We start from the raw sequence: 25,880 nt of genomic DNA, 5'->3' as shown, positions 1-25,880 counted from the left end.
ATAATCAAAATGACTCACTTGGACACATTATGATCACTGAGAGAAAATTATTGCATCGCTGGTGGCAATTTGTGGGCATGTGTTAACACAATTTACATAATGAAAATACACAAATGTTAATAGCTCGCTTCTCATTTATAGGCGAAAGTCAGCAGAATGTTAATTTCACACAACACTTTTTAGTACCCTCCAGGTTGTATTAGAATAGGAAGAAAAACCATAATCCATTTCAAAAGGCTGTTTACGATTCAGATATAAATAATGTTTTATATTGCTAGATTGTGAACACTGGGCTTAATGTTGCAATCATTGCTAATGTTATGAAGCTCACTCTTTTTAAATTAAAAACCGATTTATTTAAAATTGAAATTAAATCATAGTCAGAAATTAGAATTTTGGATTACTGCCAGGCTCTGCTCACAATCCCTTTTTTGTGAAGAAAACTTTAATTATGTGGTTGAAGTGTCTGCCGCTGCTCAGGAAAGCCTTTAATACTCCACTTTTACCCAAGTTTCTTATATATTCCAACCCAGTTTTACTTTGACTATAAAGTAGAGCATTGCCATCTGTGAGGCTGCGAAGTTTGATGAACTTTGTATTGTTTTAAACTGCAATGGAAAGACTTGTTACCAGTCATCTCCGAGCCTTTCTTAAATTTCTTAACATCAATTTGGTTGGGAAATTAATTAATAGTTTGTCGTATCAGACCACTCAATTGCTTACAGAAAGCTACAAAATATTCTGGCCCATATTGGCAAAGCACATTTTGATAACAAAACGAAACAAAGGCAGAATTACAAGACAATTAAATACAAAACACGGAGCAGGTACCTAATGCAAAACATCCGACTGAATGTGGGGATGCTGGTATTCCGATAGTTTGTATATGCATACCATTTCCAATGGGTATGGATAATTAATGACGTATTTTTCCTAAAGAGACAAAGTTGCTTGCAACCTCCCATAATCACGGTGCAAACAGAACCCAGCCCTTAGTGAAAATATTGTCTTCTGTTCTGGCGCTGGCTCCTTGACTCGCCCCTTACATTTAATATTCTCTGCTGTTTGGTGCCACGATGATGAATGTTGTCAGGCTGCCGTCAGCTTCGGACACGCTCTCCCCCAACACCCCGTCAGGGGCAGGATCCTCTACTAACACTTTACAGGTAGGAAAATAGAATATAGAGGAGGTCGGAAACTGGCACCAAGCAAATAGCTGGTATTAGGCATGTGAAGTCTTTCATTATTGGATTAGTAGCGCACCAATTTACACAAAGTTTCTGCGCGTAATTCTATTTTCCCAAGGAAGAAAATTAATAGATAGAAGTAGCCCATTATATTTTTTAATGGTCAATGTCAATCTATTACAATTCCACAGAATAAATTTGCTGTTTTGCATTTCTGCTAATAAGTAAAATATTCTGTGGATATAAAAAGACTTCTTTTCATACTTCACTTCCAGATGCTAAGTGACAAAATAGATGCAGCTTATTCAGTAGGGATAATTTGGAGCTTCTGTAGATTAGTGCACACAAACAGGCGACTCCGTTTTTCATGCAAACAGAGTATCAGTCACATTTCCTTACTGAGAAAATAGGTCTTGTCATGAAAAGGAATAGAGGTGGGAACATATAGAGTAGCCTCAACACAGACATGATTACATCCCATTTCAGAACAAGATTTAAAATATTATTTCTAATAAAAGCGCTCAGTACTTCTAATGAAAAATAAAGCAACGCAAATTGAAGTATTAGGGAATTCTTCCCGTGACATTGCGGCTCTGCCGGAGCAGCAGGCCCAGCTCCTGCGAGATCGCACACACATCACTACTGGGGTTTATTACACTATTTTGATGGCGACATATTATTTTGAGATCATCTTCATAAATTTTGCATTAAGGTAGCTGTGCCAGTACCTGGAATTGATTCAAAATGCTTAAGACACTCAATTACTTTTTAACACTGTTACCCGATGTAATGACATATCTGCTATTTCCCTTGCATTTGATGATGCAACATCATTGTAATTGATTCATTTTCTCAATTAAATAAAGCAACCGTGCCTTCTTCTGTGCGAATGCCACAGAGACTCCCCAGTTAAATGTATTACCTATTTTCTCCGCCTCAGATATACTGTTTGTAAGGCTGCACTCTGCTCCTCTGTTAACTCCACTAGAAAATGCAACGTTACAGCCATATTTTTCAAGTTCTGAACAGCAATGAACGTAGCTGTATTTATATTAGGCATATTTTTCATTGTAAAAACTACGTTGTTTACCTTTTCCAAGATCACATTAGCAGGCAGGCTCTGCAACTATAAACCAAACCAAAGCAACGACAACTTTACAGTCAGAGCTTCTCCTTTTGCACACAGTTCATGAAAAAGTGAAGAAGCCAGTTTTATAGCACATTAAGAACAGTTTTAAAAGTACTCAACGTAAAATGTTTTATCTTCCTGTTCACCCGCACTCCTTTTTTTCCTCCAGTAACCGTTTGCTTTTTGCGCACCGCTGGGAGATCAGGAGTTTAGGAGCTCCATCTCGAGTGGCTGCAGCTCAAAAGCTCAAGGATGCCGTGTGTCGCATCCCTGTGTGATGCTCAGAAAATTCAGTTATCAGGGAGAAGACTGTCACTTGTCATATTTTTGTACTTTCCATGAAGAATTTCCACTAGTGAAATGGTGGCAGTGCCGCAACTGAAAAACCCTGCTTGAAAGCAGGATAAAAAAGGCACAGCATGCATTTTGAAAGTATCAAGGAAGGCTTTGATTTGCTCATTAAAACATCATCCTCACCTCAGGAAAGTCACTTTCTGCCTTTGGCCACCAACACTCTCCCTTGGCCACCCCAGAAGAACTTGTGTGAGCCCCCGACCTTCTCCTTGCTAGCAAACCCACCTGGTCAGAACGTTTTGTGAGCTTCTCGTGTGCAACCCACACTGTGGGAAGTGACAGAATTAGATCCGATTGGATGTTTTTGAATCTGTATAGAATTCACTGTATTTTTACATACTGCACATGATAGTTTATAATTTGAAGAAGCCAGGTAAATGATAAATAAATCCATTACATTAATGGTCTGTTTCTCAGGTCATGAAATATCAGTGATATCTGGATAAACTACTCCATAAAACACATTCTCTAAATGGCTTTTCGTTTTTTTTAAGTTGGTTGCAAAAGTTCGTCTCCTGCTTCATCTACTATTTAATGAATGCCTCTGGTTATGAAAAGCAACTTTTGACAGACCATCAGGTTCTGTTTCTGTCTCCATGGAGATCCTTTGGCCGGGAAGTGGCTGAGAAGACCTCTACCATCCCTTCCACATTATATTCACAAGCACAATCAACGAAACTCAAATGAATCCACCCCGGGTAACTTGGAGGAGTCACTCGCTATAGCTTTAATTTTCGCTTTTACTCCCTGGAATTAGGACTTGCCCTGGAGCTCTTGTTTGAGAGATTTGCAGGTGACCCAGGGTTAGATCTTCCCATATCAGTTAAAAAATTTTCTCTTTACATACATACTGCTTTTCAAGCGAGTGATATATTTTTTTTAATAGAAAAATACATACACCAACAAATCATACAGTTATGATTTTTAAGGGAGGCTTCACAGCAGAACATTTATTTTCCTAAGCTGTGAAACTGTGGATGTTAGAAGTACATACAACTTATCTTTAGTCTTTATGAATAGGGGTAAAGTTTTATTGAACAGTGGAAATGACAAACGGTGTCTCCTATTGACAAATGACCAACAACTTGCTTTGTCTCTGCCCTCATATAAACGGAAAAGGAATATGTAAGGGCACTGAATTTCCACATGGTCTTCACCACCATGGGTTTCAGTCTTTCCTCTGGAATGAAAGCATGATCTTTAGACATATTTTATTAAACCTTTCAAAACTGAATGGTTATACTTCTGAAAGAAGTAAAAGCACTAAGGTCAGTAAGACTGAGCCCCCTAATTTGCTCCTGATATTCTATTATAAATATCCCCCCATCTCAACATGTGGATTTTGCAAATGGCAAACTTCAATCACTGTCACAAAACAGAGGATAAAAAAAAAAATCAAAATCATAATAATAATAATATAAAAGACAATTCACAACAACCTTAATGTTAAATATATTCTTACAATTATATTACGCTGGTTTTCCCAGAGGTATACAAACAAATTTATATAAAGAGATTATTTCATCCACCATTGAACTGCAGCCACTTCTCACAGAAATCTGTTTACCAGGGTTTAGTAACACAATTCAACAAAGTGGGCATGAAAAACTTCACAGTGTTGAAATGCTGGAAGGAGTGTAAGAGGCCAACAATAACCACTACACTACTGCAGCATGCTGCTGGTGACCCATTCCTCAACCAGCAGGAAAGAGGGACAAGCAAGTCTTAGGAAAGACGGTAAATTTAGCAAATTGCTGTTTAAATCCTTTTTTTAAGCATCAAAAAATGTGCAACAAAGGGTGGTCAGCCAGAAACCAAATAAAGGAACCAGGTTTAGTTCTAACCAGTTCTTGCTTAAAGTCAACCATATTTATAAAGTGTAGTGAAATGACCATAATGGTAACAGCAAGAGAACCCAGAAGATGCTAGGGAAGAGGAAAACTGACCACAGCTGAGCAGGAATAACATCACGATGCTACCAAAACAAAGTAAAAATAGAGCAAGGATGGCATAACCACTAACCCTCCTGCATCTCCCCTCCATGTTCATTAGAGACACAACTACCACTACACCCTGCAGCGAGGAAAATCTTTCTAATGATAAAGCAGAGGAACAAATCATCTAAGGATTAACAAGTGAGCCTCAAGTAGCAGAAGCGGTGAAGAGCAGCAGATGAGGAACCATGAGGACTGGCCCGCCACAAAAGCACACTGCTGTGAGTCCCTTCTAGCTCGAAAAGAAACAGGTAAAAATGTCAATGGTCCAAACCTCTCACTGGAACCCACCTAGAAAAACCCCAAGTTTTCTCTGATGAGCTGCAAAATTAATCGTGATTGCTACCCATGACACAACTTTAGGGATGCCTGAAAGGAAACAACCCAAAGCAGCAAAAAATTTGGGTATATGAGTGGAGTCTTCTAACCAAATGGAGGTGCTGAGCGTGTTCGGATGGTGAAAGGTAAGAAGCTATGCAATGAGCAGACTCTCCCACGTTGTTCAACTGCCCACCATAGACAGTGTAGCACTCCCTAGTGAATTAAACCCACAGTTCCACAGGGCTGGCAGAAGAACAGCTGCTGTGGAAGGGAAACACTTGTCTGACCTCGATATCATTCACTCTTACTCTGGCCTTTGGGGCTCCTCACTACATTGAGCAATCATCACAAGGCGTGTTGGAAACACAACCCTCAGCCTCTGGTGGAGACCCCTGTGTCGACAGGCCATGGACATGGCCAAGACCTAAAGTTGGGACCACTATGTCCATCTCCACAAGTGCCTCACAACCCCACGAACCCATGAGGAGCAGGTACTCTCCCTCCTCAAACAGGCCAAGAACCGCAATTTGGTTCTGAAACAGGCAAAATGGAGCGGGATCTGCTGTACCCTCGTCCCCGTCCATCTCTGGATGGACTCGGGAGGAATCATTCCTCCTCCTCGTTCCAGCCAAGACAGCCTGCTCGGGGCACAGAAGATGTAAATTTTCAGTAAATCCAATATTTGCTGACAGTTTGCAAATGGCCACCCAAAACAACCAACCTCACAAATCAATCCACCCACTGTTGGCTTTCTTCCTAAAGATCTCCAGGTTTAAATTTTCCTTCAGGCAAGACATTCAACAGCATCAACTGCAAGAGTGACTGGGAGGGATGTTTCCTTCCAAGTGCTACAGGAACATCTCCCATTCCACAGAAGGATCAACTCACGCAGGAGATCCTCACATATCTGCAAAAATGTCTCAGAGATACTCCAGTATTTCATCCTGGATTTTTTTTCCCTCCTTGTAAGTAGCTCTCATGGTAAAAAATATTTTATTTCAGGATCTTGCTCAACTTCAGCAATCAAAAAGGTCTCAGCACCGCCAGTCCCATGTTGTGAAGGCAAGACAACAACTGCAGGAACAGCGAAAGGGCTCCTTGCATCGAGATATTTTCTTATTCAGTACAAATTGTGAAGGGTGGCAACTGGAAAACACCAACCTGACCGCAAAGGTGCGCCCATGGGTGATTATCTGTAATAGTTAATTTTCCCAGCGTAGTAAATGGAACTTTTCAGAGGTTTGAAGCCGAAGTCGGTGTGAGCGGGTCCGAGGTTTTATACGAGAGAGGGGAACAGGGGAACACGTCCTGGAATGGGGGTGACAAACCCAGCCCAGCCCCCGGGCCCTCACTCTGCCGGTAACTGCCAGGGCAAGAGAGCAAAAAATACCTACAGCAGTCTGTCAAGATCATGAGCTGATAATCCGCTCTTAAAACGTATTAAAAACATATTAGAAAATCAGAATTTACTAGCTACTTACATTTCCAAGCTTGACCATACTATTCAAACATCCATTTTATATTTAAAAGAAAAATCGGACGGAAAGAGTAAAATAAAAAATATCAATATGTCTTTATACTCCAGATTCCTTTTTTTTCCCCCCTAAAATATCTCCATTTGCAAAAAAAAAGAAACACTTCTGGAAAAACTAAAACTAAATTCAAATTTTACAGCAAGTTTCTAATAGACAAATCAAATTTAAGTTCAAACTTATTTCCGGCTAAGGAGAAAAAATAATAAAGCAAAATACATCCATAGTATATTATCTCATGAATTACATATGCAGTGAAACCTATGTCAAGAAATTGGTAAGAGTTTAAAATAATAGCAGATGACTTCGAATATTGTCAGTGATTTCTGGAATATATTAGAAAAGCAACAATATTTGCATAAACCTATAATATTTAAGATATTATACAATAATTCAATTCACTATTTCAGCATTAGCCTTTGAACAGTGTTTAATGTCTTTTATATTGTTAGATATACTGATGTATGTGGAAGAAAAAAACATTTCTTTCTTACTAGGAAACGTGCTGCAACCAACCCTCAATTTAGTTTCACAAAATAAATGAATGCTTAAAAGATGTTTCTGTCAATTGTAAAAACAACAGTAAAATGGCTACTTTACATGCCAAGTTAAAGTAAATATTTTTTTCCTTGACAACCTGCTTACATTTAAATGAAACCAGGCCAAATTTGGTCAATAGTATGGATTACATATAACAAAAAGAATCTTAGACCATGTTAATAAAAGGATCAGAAAGCTGCAATTTCATTTAAAACCATGCAATTATTCAGCAAACTACGATACAGCAAATAAATTAATCTGTTTTAAATGGAAACGCTTGCACAGTAGCTTTTTGACCTATAATTAAATCTTACTTGCAGAAATCACAGCGAGGGTAGAATTTGCTGATGAAAGGCTAAAAATAAAATCTTGCAGAAAACCCCGGCTTTGGCATCAGAAATAAAATAATAACAATAATAAAAAACGGCAAACTCTTTTGCTGCTGAAGAGAAGAGCCGTCCCCGAAGCTGGTGTAAACCTGCTGCGTCCCCACGGCCCCGCAGCAGCCGGGATTTGCTCCAGCTGAGGATCTGGCCCAGCACACGCGGCACATTCTGCATCGTCTCTCCGATGCTTTTTATCTGCCGGGGTCTGGTGAAAGTACAAACCTTTCCCTTACAGGAGGAGCAAAAAAGCAGATTTCTTTCACTGAGGATTTTGTTTCCCCCCCCCGTATATTTTCTTCTAAAGTAAACCAATGGCAAGTCTATAGTGAACATTTTCTTGGGCTATAAAATTTCCTATTATCCACTTATGTTTTCTTTGCAGTGGGATTTAAGAACGTATCTTCCTTGCGACGAGTAATATGTCATCATTTTGTTGGACTAACAGGCCTGACAGTCTTGTCTCTCCGAGTTAGAGACACTAGTGCCCTGTACTCGCATTGCTGGGAAAATGAAGGTGAAAGAGCTGGGAGAATAAAAAGAAGGGCACAATCTGACTATAACTCAATTCTTTACTATTAATAATTCCTTCCCATTATTTATCACGTCACAAAAATAAACTCTTTATATTAAAAATGACCCTTAAATTAAGGTCTCTCTTACTTTGACTACATTTTGAAATAAGTTATTTGAATCCTCAGATTATCTATTTTAGCAAATATCATCTTCTGTATTCATCATTTCTCCTGTCTTCTTGATCTTTTTTTTTCTACTTATCATGTTCTTTATTTGAAACAGATTTTTAACAGATAATCTTGATCGTTATAACAATATCTTGCTTGCATTTTATTCAAATAATTCTTAAAAACAGCTTAAAAAGCCGTTTGGAATAACATCAAGCTCTCCATCAATCAAATGAAAAAATTCCGCTGGCGGTTGTATAAACATCAGATCAACTCTGATGTCTTCAAGGATTTCAGAGTGAACCATAAAAAACTCCATTAACTTCTGACAAAGAATGCAAATTAATCACAACATGGGGTGAAATGAAATTAAAGGCTCTTTTCTAATCAATGACAAGGCAGGATGAAATATTTGGTGCTCTCTGCGTTCAGGCTGCCGGGATGCTCGTGCCTTTTTTTTAATGTTATTTCTTATTTTTGCCACCCCCCCGCCCCGTCCATCCCAAATCCAAGGTGTGAGCACAGATCCACCCAGGGAAGCTCTTTAGCCCTCCCCATCCCTACAGCGATCTGCTTACAAGTCGCCCAGATTTACAAAACACACTAATCATCCGAATCTCAGGTGCATCCAATTTGTTATTCACACTCGCGCGGTGCCAGTGAAAAGCCTGGCGGAGACAGATGCACCAGGAACCTGAAATGACAGTTTTGGCCTCCGGAAGTGCGATCGCTACAGCAAAATCTAGTACAGCCTCCAGGTGAAATGTCTGGAGCTCCATATGGAGCAGGGAAAATTAACAACAAGATGAAAATCGCTGTAGCAGCGGGGAGTCTGAATTTAAAAAAAAAAGAAAGAAAGAAAAAAAATTTAAAGATGAGGAAAGAGAAGTAATAAATTAATGGGGTGTGAAAACATTCAAAGCTTTACAATACCAGGGGCAGTATTTGCTCAGATTTGGGGGGAGCAGCGGGATGGGAGGGTGCAGAATGGGGGACGGGATATTTTTGGTGGATATTTTTTTGAAAAAACTTCAGGTCATTGTAATGTAATTTATTAAGCGAGGCCTGGAATTGTAGCCAAAGGAAGGCAAACATTTATCTAAACACAAAAGTATCTTAAATACAGTCACTGCCATCCACACTCTCCTACAGCTGATTAAACCCTCAGCCTGTTTCTTTGGAATATTTCCCCAATGGACGCAGCGACCTTTGAACATCCTGCTTTGTATAAACTTTGACTACAAGCCGAGAATATTTAGTGGGCAATTCTTTTCATTTCTCTTAAATTGCATTATCATTAAACAAGTCATCGCCCCACCGTGCTTTGATACAATATACTGAATTTGAATCTACGTGATTAACTGTATGTCTCAGTTTGTGAAGCCACTGCACATCTTTGGGGTTCCAACTTAAAATGTAATTAAAAATACTATGAAGGTGCCATGGTCTTTTATTTATTTTACTTTTTTTTTTTTTTCCTCCTGCACAGACATGTAAAATCAAAACAATACAAATTAAGGTTAAACTTTTATAAATTTGAAACTTTATTTTCCCTATGTGTCTGGACAGACTGTGGAGTAGCAACAAAAGGTATTTTGTGTGTTTGGGCACACGCACCATTTCTATTAGTTATAATAGACTTACGCAAACATATCAGGAGGAGAATATACCCATATGTGCTTACGTTTGTATCGACAAAAATCCTATAAACACCAGACCCTTCCACTTCCAAAAGGAGTTTTACACCCCAGCAAGCAATAGCACATCGCAATCCCACGCCAGGAAAATGAACAACAAAACAATGAAAAACCATCAACAGTTCTAGAAATTTACTACATCGGAAGGATTAGAGTTTCCTGTGCAAAGTTTTTAGAGCGGAAAACTCTGTTCTGATCATTACTAATTATTATTTCCTTGTTTAGATCATTACCTTTGCTATAGATTATGAAAATCAGCTGCGTATCACAACAACAAAAAGAAATGACAGTAACTCTAAACACACCCATAAGTGACTTTACTTCTGAGCAGTTGCTTGCACGCCTAAGTGCTTTCAAGATAACACTTTATTGTGAACATAACTTAAATACTGTTAGTGTGACGAATAAGCTTTAGCAAAATAAGTATTTATAAAAGATGTGGAAAATGAGAAGTGCTAAGTTCTATCATTAAAATATTCTACTAAAGGCCAGGAAAAAAAAAATCACCTTTTAGTCTTACTGGCATATTGCAGGAGTTCTGAGTTTCCACACTGCAACGCTTCCCCCGATAAATCTTATTCATTTAAACTGAATTTACACACACCATTTGTCTGTGTCTTAAAACTAGAGAAAAAGGAAAAAAAACGGCTTTTTTTCTTCCCAGCTACAGCTGCAGACGAACATTCATTTGCTGAAAATTTCAGGTGTTCTCACACTTGTATTCATATTTTGCATTTTCAGAGAGAAGCAACTTGACGGTATTTAGGGACAAATTCTGCAAACACATCATTAGCTGCATTCATTTGAACGAGCCCACTGAAGTGAGGAGGATTTACTTGTGTGAGCAATCGCAGAATCAGGCCCTTACGTAGGGAGATAAATAGATATCGAGCCATTAAAAAAAACCTCCTGCTAATTATCCCCCTAATCAGAGTGGGTTTCTAAGGCTTCTTGTGACCAGCTACAGAAGCACATGTCTAAAATACATATTCTCCACATAAAAATCCTTATGAAAAGCAGTTTCCCGAAAAGCTTAATAGCTGCATTTTAAAGTTTCACTTCCTCAACTGTTTTACATTAAAAAATACGCACAATTTCATGGACTACTGACTTGCCAAATATTCTTTTACAAACCCGATCCGTTTTTTAATTAGCATAGCAAAAAGGATCTTAAGCTAGCGATCATGTCTTGCTCCCCATTCAGAAAACAAATTTTTGTCTAGAATCGTACAAAATGTGCGTGATCGAACTTCTTTCCCCGAGCTTTGACACTTCTGTGAGCAGAGGGTTATCTTAAATATCCCACGTCACTTTGATTAAGTGTTATTAATATAATGCAGCGTCTACAATGAACATCAGGAGACTTGACGAGCACAAGTGAGCACGTCGATGTGTGGACACTCCAGCACAGGAGCTGCTTTTTCAATCCTCTCTTCAAAGGAGAGGGTACATTTTAAAATATGGATAGAATACACAAAGTATTTTCTGCAAACCAGCTACAGCTCTTCCAGTCAGTCAACATTTTCCATAGGAGGTGAAAAACTGAAAAAAAAATCAGTATCTTTCTACATCTGCAAAATCTTTGTAAGTCCATAAAAGTGTCAGGAGAATTTGCTTAAAACAGCTTATAAAAATGGGAGAGAGAATGAGTCCCAGCCTATTATTCAATAACCATGTTTGTGAGGCATCTGCATAATCTAACCATGCATAAATTAGTATGTGTATTACAACAGTTATTTGCATAATAATAGCAAGTTAATAGATGCTTAAAGAGCACAGACCAACACCACCTTTAAATCAGACATGCCTCCAGGCACTCTGATCTGTATAGACCAAGATGCAGAAAACACTGTTCATAAAACATATGAAAACATAAAAACCACATTCAAATAATTCATTTTAGTCCCCGGACACTCCACTCTCTCCCCTCTCCCAGGAAAGAATAATTTGAGGAACTACAGAATAGTTTGTTACTATGAATTCTAACATCCATCTTGGAATATGAATTTAAAGGAACCGTCAAACCTATTTCTGGATTAGTTGTTTTGTTCAGAGCTTCATGTTTTTTTCCAGCTTATAGAGCAAGTAAAATATGATGTGGTAATGCAGTGCTCAGCATTGGCCCGACCGCTGCCACTGAGTCAGGTTGGTGAGAAGTTACAAAATGCCACTGTTAAGTAAAATACTAACATTAGGTCCCCTTAAAAGGGGGAATCCAGAGCTCTCTTAAGTGTTCCATTCACATCGGATTTTTGATTTGAGAAGATTTTAGACCATTGTACAATTATTCAAAATCGGAATTAAAAATGAAAATGTAAAGAAGGAGTTGATACACCTTCCTGCTTCAAAAGCACTGTTGTACATAGTGGATTATTTTTTCATCTTGCAACAAAACAGTCATTAACATCATCATAATTTTCCTTGTCTCCAGGGAAAGGAAATCTAGAGTTTGGAGAAGAGAAAAAGAGAGGGGAAAAAAAATCAATAGAGACTTCTAAATGACTCCTTCAAGATACCACTTTTCAATTTAACAGGACAGATTTATTTGTATGTGGCTCAAATGTTCACAATTGCTCTCTGCACCTTCATACATAGGAATGAATGTCACAGTGGCAAACAGCAGTAATGAACAATCTTACCTGAGGATATGGAAACCTCCCAAGAGCAAGCTGGGAAAGGAAATAATATTTGTCTAGTTATATAGATTTGCATGGAGGGCACATTTTCTTAAAGAGAGAAAAGTACTCAACTCTTACTATTGTATAAATTGGAAAACGTCAGCAAAAGTAATTCTGAAAACACACAAAGAGCTGTATTTAGAATGGAGTCGTTCACAACAACTACCCCTCGTTCTGGGTTTCTGAATATTTCTGTATTTCTCAAGCTCTTTTGTCTGTACAGTCAGTAATGCTGTTTGATGCCCAAGTTCCTGAGGATGCGCTAAATTAAACCAGTTCAGCCTCAATAGTGAGGCCAACACCACTGACCTTTGCTGATAATTATCTGCACTGAACAGGCATTGTAGAGCTGCACTGAACTCCCCAAGTCCTTCCTAACTGGCTCAGCAGAAAATCTGGGTTACAGAGCCGAGGTTTTCTTCCTTATCGGTGTCAAACCCAGTTAGGAACTTGGGAGTGGGATCTGGAGAGAGATTGTGGTGCCTGCAAAATGATACTTTGTCTTTTCTTCAAATCTACTTTCAATTGCACGCGGATGGCCTCAACTGGATTTGTTGCCCACACAGTTTTATAAGTCAATTGATTCATTACTAGAGTACCTGCTACTATCAGTATTAGACCCAACAGTGATATTACTGCTGCCATAATGTCGCAGTTAATAAATATTCCATGAAAGATCTTTTCTTTGATACAAGACTTCAGGTTTTTCCACTTGGTATACACACCTTTGAAACAATTTTAGCAAAACACGCCTAGCTTAAGTGATTTTGTCTGTTATTCGGTGAAGGACAAGGGCTTTTAGAGTTGAAAGATTCCTTCAAAAGTGCATTGAGAGCAGATCCTCCTGCTCTCTGGAGAAGCCCACCTCTCTCCAGGGTTTAGAGGTGCCACAGTCAGACCAGCTTCTCTACACTCCAATTAACCTTCATGAATTACCAAGCATCAAACGAAGGTCTACCAAAAAGGTTACAGATGCACTATCATTGCTTCGTCTGCACAATAAACCAGGTATATTCACATCAGACTGAGCAAAAGCATCACTGGTGAATCACAGAATGCCCTGAGCTGGAAGGGACCCACAAGGATCATCAAGTCCAACTCCTGTCCCTGCACAAGACAACCCCAAACGAAGCCATCATGTCACACACTGCAACATTGAAACCACACAGCAGTGCCGGGCAAAAGCCATTTCATGGCACCCTCATTGCCACCGATATTTGAGCTCCTCAGCGCCATGGGTTACTTGACCTCGCCAGATTGCAGCTGAAGCAGCTGTGCTAAAACCTGTGACGAAATTTCAGCCTGGCTGGCAGCACAAAACTATCCTACATATGAACAAATGGGCATGGCCAGAGCTGTAGGTGTCTGTAGCGATGGGATGAAGACCAAGCAGAAACACTGGAGCCCCACCAGTTCAGGAAAGAGGCCGTGGAAAGGTAACAAGCAGAACAGCATGAGTGGAATCAACCAGGCAATGGTCAAAATGGCAGGAATGTAAAATTTATTCCACTGTAGAACAAGAAGATAACTGCAGCTACAAGCACAGGGCACCATTCTGCAGATCTTATTTAAGCAGAAAAACGGCCACTGCCTCAATGACAACTTCATACTAAGCATTTCTGTTCCGACAATTTCCCTCCCTGACCACTAAACACTTCAGCAGGGGCTCCGATGGCAGCAGAATAACTGGGGAAAGAGTCATTTTCTGACAGATGTAAGTATGGGGCGTAAAAGTGAGCTTCGAAGGATCCAAAATGTATGGGGAACAAGTTCTTTGGGGACTATGACAGAAGAACCACATTTCTCAGGGAAGCTGCACCTTGACTGGGAATTGCAAAGCAAGACATGGATTCACAGACCATGGGCCAGTTCTGCATCTCCCAGACCCATCGCTCCATTCAGCCAGTCAGAGTTGTTTCCTCCCTGCAAGATTGTCAAGGTATTATAAATTAAGAAACTTACCAAAGAGTATGTAATCTTCCCTGAAATAGCCTGCAGATATGTCACTGTACTAAATGTGTTTCAGATTTAATGAAGCTTTAATGTCCTTTTTAATTTTGCCTGTTTCTATATCACCAGGGGTCGAGCAAGGCAATCAGCACTCAAGAGGGTGGTTTGGTTTAAAACTAGGAAAAACTCATTTGCTTATGAGTTGCACTGTATTTTCTTAATTAAATTTACTAAGTAAAATGGTTTAAGTTCAGCCAACCAATGACCTCTGTATGTAGATTTATAAATAGCATCACAGTTAAAGAAAAAAAAACACCCAAAACAAACAGATTAGAGCTTCACTAAAGGGATTTTCATATCTATCAAAACCTGTCTCAAGGAAGTGGTATAAACATATGCAGCATACGCCCAGTGCAGGATACAAAAAAGATGTAAACTACGAAATTAACACACTATCAGAAACTTGTCTACTCTGCATTTACATGACAAAACTCAGCAACTTCCAATTTTCTTTTTAAGGCACTACAAGAAAAATACAATATCTCCACTCACACTAGCCAGGTTTGGGAGCAGATCAGTATTTTAGGTAGCTCTGGATATGAAGGAGTGAAGGGAATGTTTAAACTTCAAGGAGCTGGTTCTCATTTCCCTATGGATACAAAACATCATTTTAAAAGGGCGCAGTGAATTGTACCACCAGCATGGTATGGAAATACAAATGAGAATCAGACCATATCAGCCAGAAATATGTTAGAATAACACTTTCCTACCCTGTTTCACTTTAGAGAAATTACATGTCTATGCAGGTTTTTTAAATGATTACTTTTTATTTTTATTTTTTTCAACTATTCTTTCTTAGACAGAAGTAATCCATCAGAGAGCACTTCAAATGCTCGTCTTGCCATGTTCAGTAAGGTTGTGTCCTGAAAAGCGATGCGCACTTCCAAGTGCAAGTCCTGGATAGAAGCCTTGCCCCAGACTTGGACTGACATGCAGATGGATGTACAAGGTACACCACAAGATTTTAAACCAGTAACTGAGAAATAATCGCAGATTATTCAATGACAGAGGTACAGTGGGCATGTATGCTGATTTTTATCCAACTATATCTAAAAACAAATAGGGGAAAGCAAAAAGACCACAAGGCAGGTGCCTAAACCCTCTGTACCGAGTAGCCATAAGAAGGGCTGGAAAGCAACTCTAACCTGTTCTCACACGCATTTAATGTATAGATAAGTGAACACAAAATTAAACTTTCTTGTTGAAATATCATTATTAATAATTTTGGAATTGAAAATCAAGATCCAGAAATCGTCACTAAACAAAGCACTTTCTCTACCTAGCTCTTTGAAGATGCTACTTGCCCACCTGTATATTGTTAATAAGAATTACAATAGCAACTGCCCCTTATCCTGTTCAGAAAGTAACTGAGGGAAAAGTTCAAAACATATTTTAGGACACTCAGGCAATAAAGTGTCCCACTTAGACTACTGTCTATGTTGTGCAAGTTGTTTTTTAATTTACAGTTGTACTGAAAAGCATGGGATGTTTTTATTCTTAATTTAGACACATTCCATGTTTCTCAGCATAACTGCAAATTGAAAATAAGCACTTACAATATCGCTAGTGATCTAGCCGAAGGAGGACTTTATAGTCTGAAATGTTCTAAAATTTGTTCTTAATTACCTTGTGCACATTTTACACAATTAAATTTCCATCTAAGGATTTTGCATTTAGATTGTGCTCTGCAGTTAAACCCTCATTTTAGGTAAAAGCAGCCGCCATGTCGTAACATTCAGATACAGGAAACTTTAAAAATCAGACTTAAGTACTGGATAACATAACATTCCCTAGGTGAAATTTCATTCCAAGACCAATTTATACATTCCTAGATAGATGGCTTAAAATCACCTGAAAGTCTGCAGGGTATGGACCTTAATAAATATTAAATACCTCAAAAACTACTCTAAGATTTTTCTTTCCTTCTAATATCAATTTCACTGTCCTCTTATTGCACAGTTAAAAAAAAAAAAAAAAGAATCCAAAAGGATATAACGGCAATTTACCAGCGTTAAAGTGCTTCTGAGGTTAAACTGACAACAAAGAAGAACAGAAACACAAAGCATCTTGAAGTAGGGTTTCAATTAAATGTGCAGGATTTAGTAATGCAGGACGAAAAAAGAGTTACAAATTAATTTAATCTTCTGCCTATAGTTTGCAGCTGCACTCCAAAGTGTCTGGGGCTTAAGAACAAAGCCTTGAAAGGCCTCAGAGTGAGGAAAGCTTCAATTTTTAATGTATAACGCCATTAGCTGATAACTTGTGGAATCTGCGACCCCTGCGGAGGGGCATAAGCGCGGGTAACAGAGACTGATGAAGTGACATATTTGTTCATGTCTAGGACGATGAGGAAGAAGGTTATTACTAATACCATCAGGCCCAACAGAAATATGCCCTAATAACCTTTGGGACATTCCTTGGCTTGAGCAGATGAGTTCGAGATCTCTCTACATAAGATATATTAAAAATCAAAGCCTAATTCACCTTAATTAAAGATAATTAGTTTCACTTCGACTTCTTTTAAATATGAACTATAGTAAATGCACTGCAAACTAAAGACTGCAGACAATCATGATTAAATTGCACATTTCTTCCTCGCCACAAACCCCTTATATTACCAGGCTTTTACCGCTATGTCTTCAAAGGTGCTGCTCAGAATAATGGTGCCTTTTCTAAAGGGAAAAAGGTGGGATAAGGGCCTTTCAGGGCTAATCTAGGGAAATTGTCAGGTGCAAAATTCACACAAATGGTCCACAAGGATTAATAAGACTACTTGTTTGAGGAGGCTTCCTGCTTATCTGTCTGCTGGATTTAGATTCAATACCTAAAAGAAAAAAGTGTTAAATTCTGTCGTGCTGGTGGAAACGTGGCTCAGCTTCAGCGCAGCAGCAGGGCTGTTCTCCAGCTCATCTGCCTTCACAAACCAATGAAATAATGCGGAAAGGCAAACTCAACTGACAAACATTGCTAAACATTTGACTTTTTAGAAGTAGAAACAACTATGCTACCTAATATAAGAATAAGGGCATTAATCTATATCACATAATGCTATATATTATGAATACATGACAGCTGACGTTATCCCTTAATTGTCCACTCATCCATCTACCCAGGTAGAGAACTCTATTATTTATTTCACTGCCATACGGGCTGCCCGCAGTGGCCTAAGAGCAATTGCTGAGAAACATGATACATTGAGGTCTCAACCCGTGCAAACTGTACCTAAACTTACACTTTATTGCAGCTTAGTTCACAATCTTCACCTAATATAGGGTTATATCCCAGTGCAGCAAGCGGATAAATCATCCTGGAATATTACTCCAGCTAAGTTTAGCTGTGAGTGGAGCATATGTGCTTCCGAGTCACTGAAGCAAAGGCCCATAAAATACACTAATTACTGGAAGTTATGGTCACTGAGTGATTGATAGCATTCTGCGAGGCAACTGCCCCGTTTTCAGCTATTCTGACGGGCCTCCCCCACCACACGGCAATTATTAATTCATGACCCAGCCCTCAGGCGCTGGTACCTTTACTTCTAATTCCACTGCCGCGAGGATCGCGGTGTGGCTGGACATTGTCTGCCTTCATCCTGGTGGCCGCTGACGATGGCAGATGAGGAACCAGAGCTAATGGCCGCTGCTTGGAGAAATTGCTCAAAATAACTCAAGGGGAAAACCAAAAAAAAGCCAAAAAAACTCCTACAAACTAGGACCATATTTTTCCTAAGAACAAGCTTCTGAAATGTATAACTCCATACAGAATGATTAAAACTACAAAGATACTCTATGATAAGAACAATTCAAGTTACTGAGCCAAATTCTGTGTCACAGTGACTCTCAAAGGCTGAGTGAAGCCTGCAAGGATTTGTCTATACCAGTCACAAACATCACGCTACTATAGTCCTTAAAAATACACAGTAACAGGGGCAGATCACTGCAAAAAAAGAGTGCTTTTTATGTTCTTGCTTTCCTCAATCCTAAACGAAAGATGCCCGTTACCAAATAGTCACACCTACACAATGATCAGTGGGCCAAGCTGCAAGGCCCGAGGGCTCAAGGCCTGAGTCTGCTCTCAGCTGTACTTCATTTCTGGCCTTTTTCTTGTTTCATGAAACATTTTCTCCATAAAGCTGGCTGCTTTTCAGGAAGGGTTTGGCCAAGGGCTGGGGCCACAGAAACCAGTGCTGCCCCAGGCCCTGCTGTCGGCAGAGGGAACATCAGCCCACAGAGACGGTAATCCAGCATTTTCAGAAAGACTTAGTTTAAGTTTTCTCTAATACTAGTATTATTTAGAGTGATTTGCAGTGACAAAGTAAATACCCATCACATCCAAGCATTGTTGGCTATTAGATGGCTGGGTACAGAAGTGAACCTTTTTTTAATTGGTTTAGAGAAGGCTGGAATTCAGTAAGAAAAAAAAAAGATTAATTTAAGACTCTTACTACTCCATCTACTGAAATGTGCCTGGATCTGTCAAACGCATTAATTGAAGAACTTCTTGAATTCTGTAGGAATAGCAGAATCGTGCTTTTCACATATTTTCTTAATGATGACCTTGTGCCGTCTGCTACAAGCCGTTCCCAATGGCCCCACCAGCAGCACCACAGCAAGGCCTTTCCCAGTGTCCCCAGTTTAAACACACAAAAAGAAATTCTGCTCATTCCAAGCTCCCAAAAGGCAAGGACAAATCCAGTAAGAACTAGCACTTGATCAGAGACACCTCACTGCAGCCAAGTATTTTGTTGCAATATCAAGACTCCTGCTCTGCATGGAGATTAAATGCAAATTCTCATTTCCCTTTTAAGCTTGATCCTTGACATCTTCTAAAGGGTTATTTTAATTAATAATTCTCCTGCCCCTACTCAGTGTAGCTTTTGCCACTGCAAGTCACTGCATGGTCCATGTCTGCTGCCAGCATTCACTGACATTGCCCCATCATGACTGTACCCCCTTTCTACCAAACTTTCACCAAGTCTCCAGTGCCGCTATGGAAACTATACTGGACCACCAAGCTTTGGGTCTCAGGTTTCCCCTCCACTTCTGTCTACCTGCTGTTGTTTACATAAGGGTATAAAATTGATGAAAGACCAACCATTAAGTCTACACATAAGTGAAATCCTGCAGCAGATGAAACTGTGAAATCTAGCAATCTTGGTCCTGAACCATTATCACTTCAAAGCTGACGATATGTGACTGATCACATATTTTAGACTTCTTAGAATTCTTCTGAAATGTCCTCATCTTGACCAGATTACATGTATGTGAGTCTCTACATATTAAAGATGGAAGTGCTAAGAAAACCATCTTAAGCAGAGCTGCTTCTCCTCCAGCACCCTCTTCAAACATGTTCCTCCTCTTTCCCTTCATGCTCTGAGTGAGCTCTTCTTCCACCTCCATCTGTGCTCCCAGCCCAAGTGTGATGAAGAGTCCAAGACTCCATACTTTTCTCCCAGCTTATTGTCTCAGCCATAGGCCGGCCTGCTCCTCAAACATCTCCACCAAAAGGGACCACTGGACAACAACACTGCCTACTAAAAACCAACAAGATGTATGTTATCTCATTCTGGATGCTTTGAAGTTCCCTTTTGGATAGCAGCCATGCAAGGCAGGATTAACAGTTGAACTCGATGACCTTGAGGGTCCTTTCAAACCAAAATGATTCTATGATTTGAGTCACGTTGGAGAGTAACAACAAATATTGGGCAATGTCATTTATCTTGGAGAGAGACTGAACCAGTTACAGAGCGCACACAGCACCCAGACTCAGACCCGTCAACCTGGAGTGTATTTTATGACTGAGCTATAAACCCCTGAAAAAATGGTTTTTATAATGAAAATGCTGACACAGCCTTCAGTGTAGTGACAGCAATGCCACTGGTTTGGATGGAACTTGCTCTGTCAACCCAAGAGTGCTTAAATAAAACATCTAAGAACTTCATGAAAACTCACTAAGTATTTATGATGAAACACTTTTAAGCAGTTTTACAGATTATGTATTAAATTTAATTCACTTCAGAAAATCCTGAAGAAAGAAATGCAAATTCCCCCAAAAATTAAATAATAAGAAAAGCATTTATTAATTTTATTTCTTTTTGTTACTATTATTTTCATTTTTTTTTTTTTTTTTATTTTTGGCAAAGGGAAGGCTTAGCACACTCAGTCACCTCTTACTTCAAAAGGAACGAGAATGTTCATCATGTCTCAAAACCTACGTGGTACACACAACTAATACTTTTCACACCCTGCCAGCTTGGGACAGTTTTCTTAACCTTCAAAAGTAACAGTTGAGCTTTGCAGCAAAGAAATCCAAAACATTTTAAAGGCTCAGAAGAATATTAAAGAAAATGAGAACATTTACTTAGCTGCTATTTTATATTATCATACGTCAGGGCAGCCCTTGCTAATTCAGCTCCAACGTGCCATTTCTTTTAAATTAACATGTCATAACTGTGTGAGCTTGAAGTTGTGGGGACTGGAGAATGACACTGCGAAGAGGAGATTATTTTAAAATCCTACAGCAAATGCTGACTTCCCTTTTTAACAAGTTCCATCAACAAGAGCCTGGGTGTCTCCACTACCAATCCCCATGTCAATACAGTGTTACTTTAATGACAGTGACCTTGTGTGGCTCTTTGAGCCTCTTCTTCACCTTTTTCAAGACATTTTTCTAAGCCACTGTCCTTGCTTTCATTTAACACATCACTCAAACCACTTCAATAAAACAGCGATCATGTTGAAGAGAGGTACCGGAGGACCAGATGACATACCAATTAACAAAGCACACAGAACCAAATTGTTTTTTTTGTACATCTGGTTCAGAAGACACTGGTGGAAAGCGAGAGAGGAAAAAAAAGTTGAGAAGGTTTAAAAGAGGAAAGCAAATTCAAATGAAAGGAGTTTTTCTGATGTTGGTTAATATAATGCGAAATTCATCCTTCAAATCAAATTAATGACCGGTCAAGTTACCTACTAATAGTCCTAAACTAAACTCCAAATATCTCGTTCAACATGGTAAATTACTGGATTGCTGCTGCACATCAAAACACATTTTTTTTCATTCAAAAGAACCAGCAAATGCTTGCTCTATAGGACTTCTGCATCTATAATCACCCTGTTCCACATGATTCAGAACACCACAGTCAAGTCTTACTGTAATACAATCTTGTTTTAGCCCTTTATTGGGCAGATTCATTCACAGAGTGTGTATGTTCAGTATCTCTTGTAAAATTGTGAGGGCTCTTCAGCATCACAAACCATTAAAATCTGCAGTAAAACAGATCCAGTGAACTGCATTCCCTGTGACACGTTGAAGTGTGTCATTTTGTAATTCAGAGTCAGCTTTAGTCAGACTCTGGAAAAGATTTACAAGATCCGAATGCAATGATTCAGCATTAAATATTTTAATTTTGCTTAAAACTGATTTGGTAAGGAATTTATTGTTTGAAAACAAAACATCAGTCTTGGTTAATTTTCAGACTACAAAATGTGAAACTTGCCTAGACGCAGAGGGCCAGCATCAAGACTATTTAATTTTTATCTAATTTTTGCTAAAAACATCAGTTGCACTTCATCAACAGTTATATTCAGTTTCACCTTAATGATCTGATATTTACCAGAAGGAAAAGGCACCTATATTTTTCGGTTAATCACACCACACTTTCACCAGGCTGTCCAAGAACCATGACACAAGTCATTGGTGGTTTGAATAAGCTGTTCTTATAGGAAGAAAAAATTGCTCCAAGCAGGAGGAAAGTTCTTTCACGGGACTGTCCTTGAGTTGGAGAAGTCTCCTCAGACCTTATTGCTTGAGCTGTCAAGGCTACAAGGGGTTCTGACTGTCGGTCACTTCTTTGTGGCCAGCCCAGGCCACCATACATGGTCACCACCAGACCAGAGCTACTTGTCCCTTCTGCAGAGCAGACCAAGACACAGCTGATTTTACCAGTCTAGACTTTATCATAACACAGGCGTTTCTCCTCAAGTTACACATGCTAGACTACCTCTCCTATAAACAATCATTGAAATGTATGTTTCTTAAAACATCTGATGAAACCCAAGCTCACAAAAAAGAACCTATTTCCTGAATCAAACCAGACCTTGTTCTGGTTAAACCTGCAGAAAGCATCACTTCTCCTGAATGACTGCATTTAAGAGAACATTCTCTTTCATCTGCTTCATTTTGATAAGACTCTCTCTTGTGTGGAACTATGTTTGTGAGAAATCTTTCTAAAAGCACTTGTGAACACTGAAATTCAAACATTTTATTTAATCCCACAGGGAGAGACTCGTACCATCGTGCAAATATTTCTGCAAAGATTTTGCGAGGCCATTAACCAGCTCAAACTTTCAATCTGCATAAATGGTATTTTAATCCTGATAATAGTCTACTGTCCTGGCCTGTGAAGATGCAAAACTGAAACACTGTCATCTCCAGTTTCAGAGGTGCTGACAGGACGCAGAGGCATCCAAGTACCAGATCCTACTTCTTACTCACATATTGAGTTTTATCAGAGGGTTTTAAACTGTTACATGGTTTGTACAGAGGCTCTTCAACCAAACTGAAGGCACTAAGAACAAACTCATTCTAAATACAGCCCACAAATTCAGGAATAGTTAAGAGCATGCATGTATAAAAGAGCATTCAAAGATTATATTAAAATATTTTGATGGTAGGTTTCATCTGATTCTGTACTGCAACGTGCATATGGAAATGATAAGATATTTACATACCTCCATGAAGGAAATGCCCAGACTCCAAACATCCGAATGAATTCCGTACTGTTCTCCCGAAATCCGCTCAGGCTGCAAAGAGATGGAAAGAAACATCTTCTTGAGCCAAACAAACACAGATACATACTTATTCCACAAAAGTTAGCCCAGGGCAAACAAATCAACTGAGAAAACACAAAGAAGGTTAAAGCTTGCCAGCTAAGTGGGCAGAGAGCAATTTCACTCTACAAACGCGCCTTACTTATTTATTTCTGCCTCTTCTGCGAGACTAAAGGACTCGGTTGTGCTCGGACTCGCCGCCGTGCATCGCTGCGCAACCTGCAAAATCGGCCTTGGCATTTGTGTTTGGGCTGGTTTCTCCAACGAAAAAAGCCAGCGGCTCGTACGCGCGCAGCAGAGCGCAAGGTCAAGCTGTGTGAATCCAGCGGTACGTACGTTTACTGCTAAAGCTGGGCACGGCAAGAAAACACACTCCTGACGGTAAGCCAAGGGGTTGGGGAGTAAGTCTGGTTTAAAAAGCCAAGTTACTGAAGCCAAGAGAATCAATGAAGTCACATGCCAGTAATTTTATTTTATACACCTTTTAATTTCATTTTTGACCTATAGAAAAAAAAAAAAGACTTGGCTCCAAACTATTAATAGCAAGTTTAATGCCTCATGAAATAGAATGCTGTAAAATATGACTGCTAGTTTTTACTTGAAAGCTACAATTTAAGCATTTCCAAGGTCAAGTACAGCATGAAATGTAACAATAAAAGGCTCCATGAGACTTCTCTCCCCACTGTGCTGCTAATGCACCTGTCTAGCCCAACCACCTACAAAGCGCTGGCTCTATTTTTAGTCTTTAATAATCCAGAGACCTTTTTTAGAAAACAAACGCCCAAATTAGTGCCAGTCCAATGTGTTTTCAGACGTTTACCCTGCACTGCTAATCCCAGGTCAAGAGCTTTTATCGCAGCATGAACGTTAAGTAAAAAAACCAGCGCTGCCCACGTTATGTTTAAGGAGAACCATTCACAACTGCCAGAACCTAAGAAGACCCACTGGAACGAAATCTTTTTGACTGAGCCTCATTTATTTTGAGCTGAAAAGCGACCCAAAAATCTTATTTATTTTTTATTTAAGTTCGTTAAGGCAAGCCTTCATTAAGGGTAGTTAGCCTAGGTCAGTATTTCTTAGAAATTTTTGCAACATCATCATCATACGAGCTTTAAGCATCCTTTGCGCTGACAAAGACCCTTACAAAGGTGCAGCTGTGCAGCCAAATATGTACATGGACTGGTACATCTGCCTTTATACAATAAATTAAAAGAGTATTGACTACGCTGGCCAAGCAAGTTTTGTTATTGGCAACACCGCACCCACGGCAAGATGAATTTTGAGTGTAGATGAGACCCTGGTCTTGCCTGAGCCGCCAAATCAGATGCATAATTCAAACTGAGCAACATTAAATTGTTTTCTGCTATAACAGCTCAAGTTTTAAACAGCAACTTCTATTTAGAAATTATGTATTCACATAGTTGAGAGGAAATAATTTTCATGTTTAAACAAAAAGCCTAGACACGTGAATTTAAAGAGTATGGGAAAGAATATGAAAATAAGAATAACACAGACATCATCCTAAGGATACACAGCTCCAAGTTACTTCCTCTTAAAAATTGCTACAACTGGTTACTTTCTTCATCCAAAAGCTTTTTTATTCTGTATAAAGTGGTGATAACACAGTTTTACAGAAAATGCATTTTTGTTGGAAATTTTAATTTCTCAATCAAAACGCTTTCTTGCTTGTTTATTTTAAACAGAAACCTTATTTTTTGAATGGCTTCAAATTCACTCACCGTCTGCCAAATAGACAGACAAACCAAAGCTTACGACCTTCACTGTTTTTTGATGACCAGGCTATAAATTTGATGACAACAAACGACTCATTCAGCAAGCAAAACAGTTTTAACACAAGAAATCAGATCAAGTACATTTTAGCTTAAATTTCTCTTTTTCAATTAATGGATGAATGCATCACATTCACCTACAAACAATAGGAAAAAATGTAATTTATTTAATGTACACCCGCAAAAGAGAACAGTAATCTTGATTTATACACTAAAAGCGTAATACAATATAACTCTCAGACCCGCTTATACCTCTATAGACTAACAGCTGAGTTGGAAAAGTTGATTAATTTGAAGCTGTTTATTTGTTTGAATCACAATATTCCAGTTCTTCTAGACAATGGAGGCATAGAAATCACTAGGCTAACCAGCTAAAGTGACAATACAGAAGATCATATATATTTTTTTTTTTTTAATAAAAACATTTTTCTGCACATAATATTCTGATGACACAGGATAGCCCAAGTCTTCCTAAGATGGTGACACGAGTGTTTCAGAAGCCACATAATGAGGACACCTTGACTAGAAAAGCACTTAGCAAATAAATGGACACCCTGGTCTGCTTTTTTCATACAAGAAAGTAAGAAAAAATACCTGAAAGCGATTAAAGGTCATGGATTTCTCTCTCCTCTTTTTCAAGGTTTGAAAAATACACATATCAACCACTTTGTACTGTTTCCACTATTTTTTTAAAAAACAAGCTGAACACTTATTACTTCCTTATTAATGTCGCAACATAAGTAGTTTGTTCAAA

General features: G+C 38.9%; 1 protein-coding gene across 12 annotated transcripts in view; it reads right to left on the bottom strand.

Moving 5' to 3' along the window:
- MAP2K5 (mitogen-activated protein kinase kinase 5) overlaps positions 1–25,880 on the bottom strand; it is a 126,729-nt gene that overhangs the window by 34,426 nt on the left and 66,423 nt on the right. For 8 of the 12 annotated variants that reach the window (XM_065076783.1, XM_065076781.1, XM_065076775.1 and 5 more), the window contains 2 exons: positions 23,238–23,309; positions 12,460–12,489 (listed from right to left, as the gene is read on the bottom strand). In XM_065076783.1, coding sequence (XP_064932855.1) covers positions 12,460–12,489; positions 23,238–23,309 — 102 coding nt within the window. Of the gene's footprint in view, positions 1–84; positions 12,263–12,459; positions 12,490–23,237; positions 23,310–25,880 lie in introns of those variants that run through there. The other 4 variants (XM_065076777.1, XM_065076774.1, XM_065076776.1 and 1 more) reach the window with 2 other exon arrangements.

The sequence above is a fragment of the Columba livia genome, chromosome 11 (assembly GCF_036013475.1).
Source record: "Columba livia isolate bColLiv1 breed racing homer chromosome 11, bColLiv1.pat.W.v2, whole genome shotgun sequence".
Taxonomy (NCBI): domain Eukaryota; kingdom Metazoa; phylum Chordata; class Aves; order Columbiformes; family Columbidae; genus Columba; species Columba livia.
Note: the sequence above shows the minus strand (reverse complement) of the source record. Positions and strands in the feature narration are given on the sequence as shown.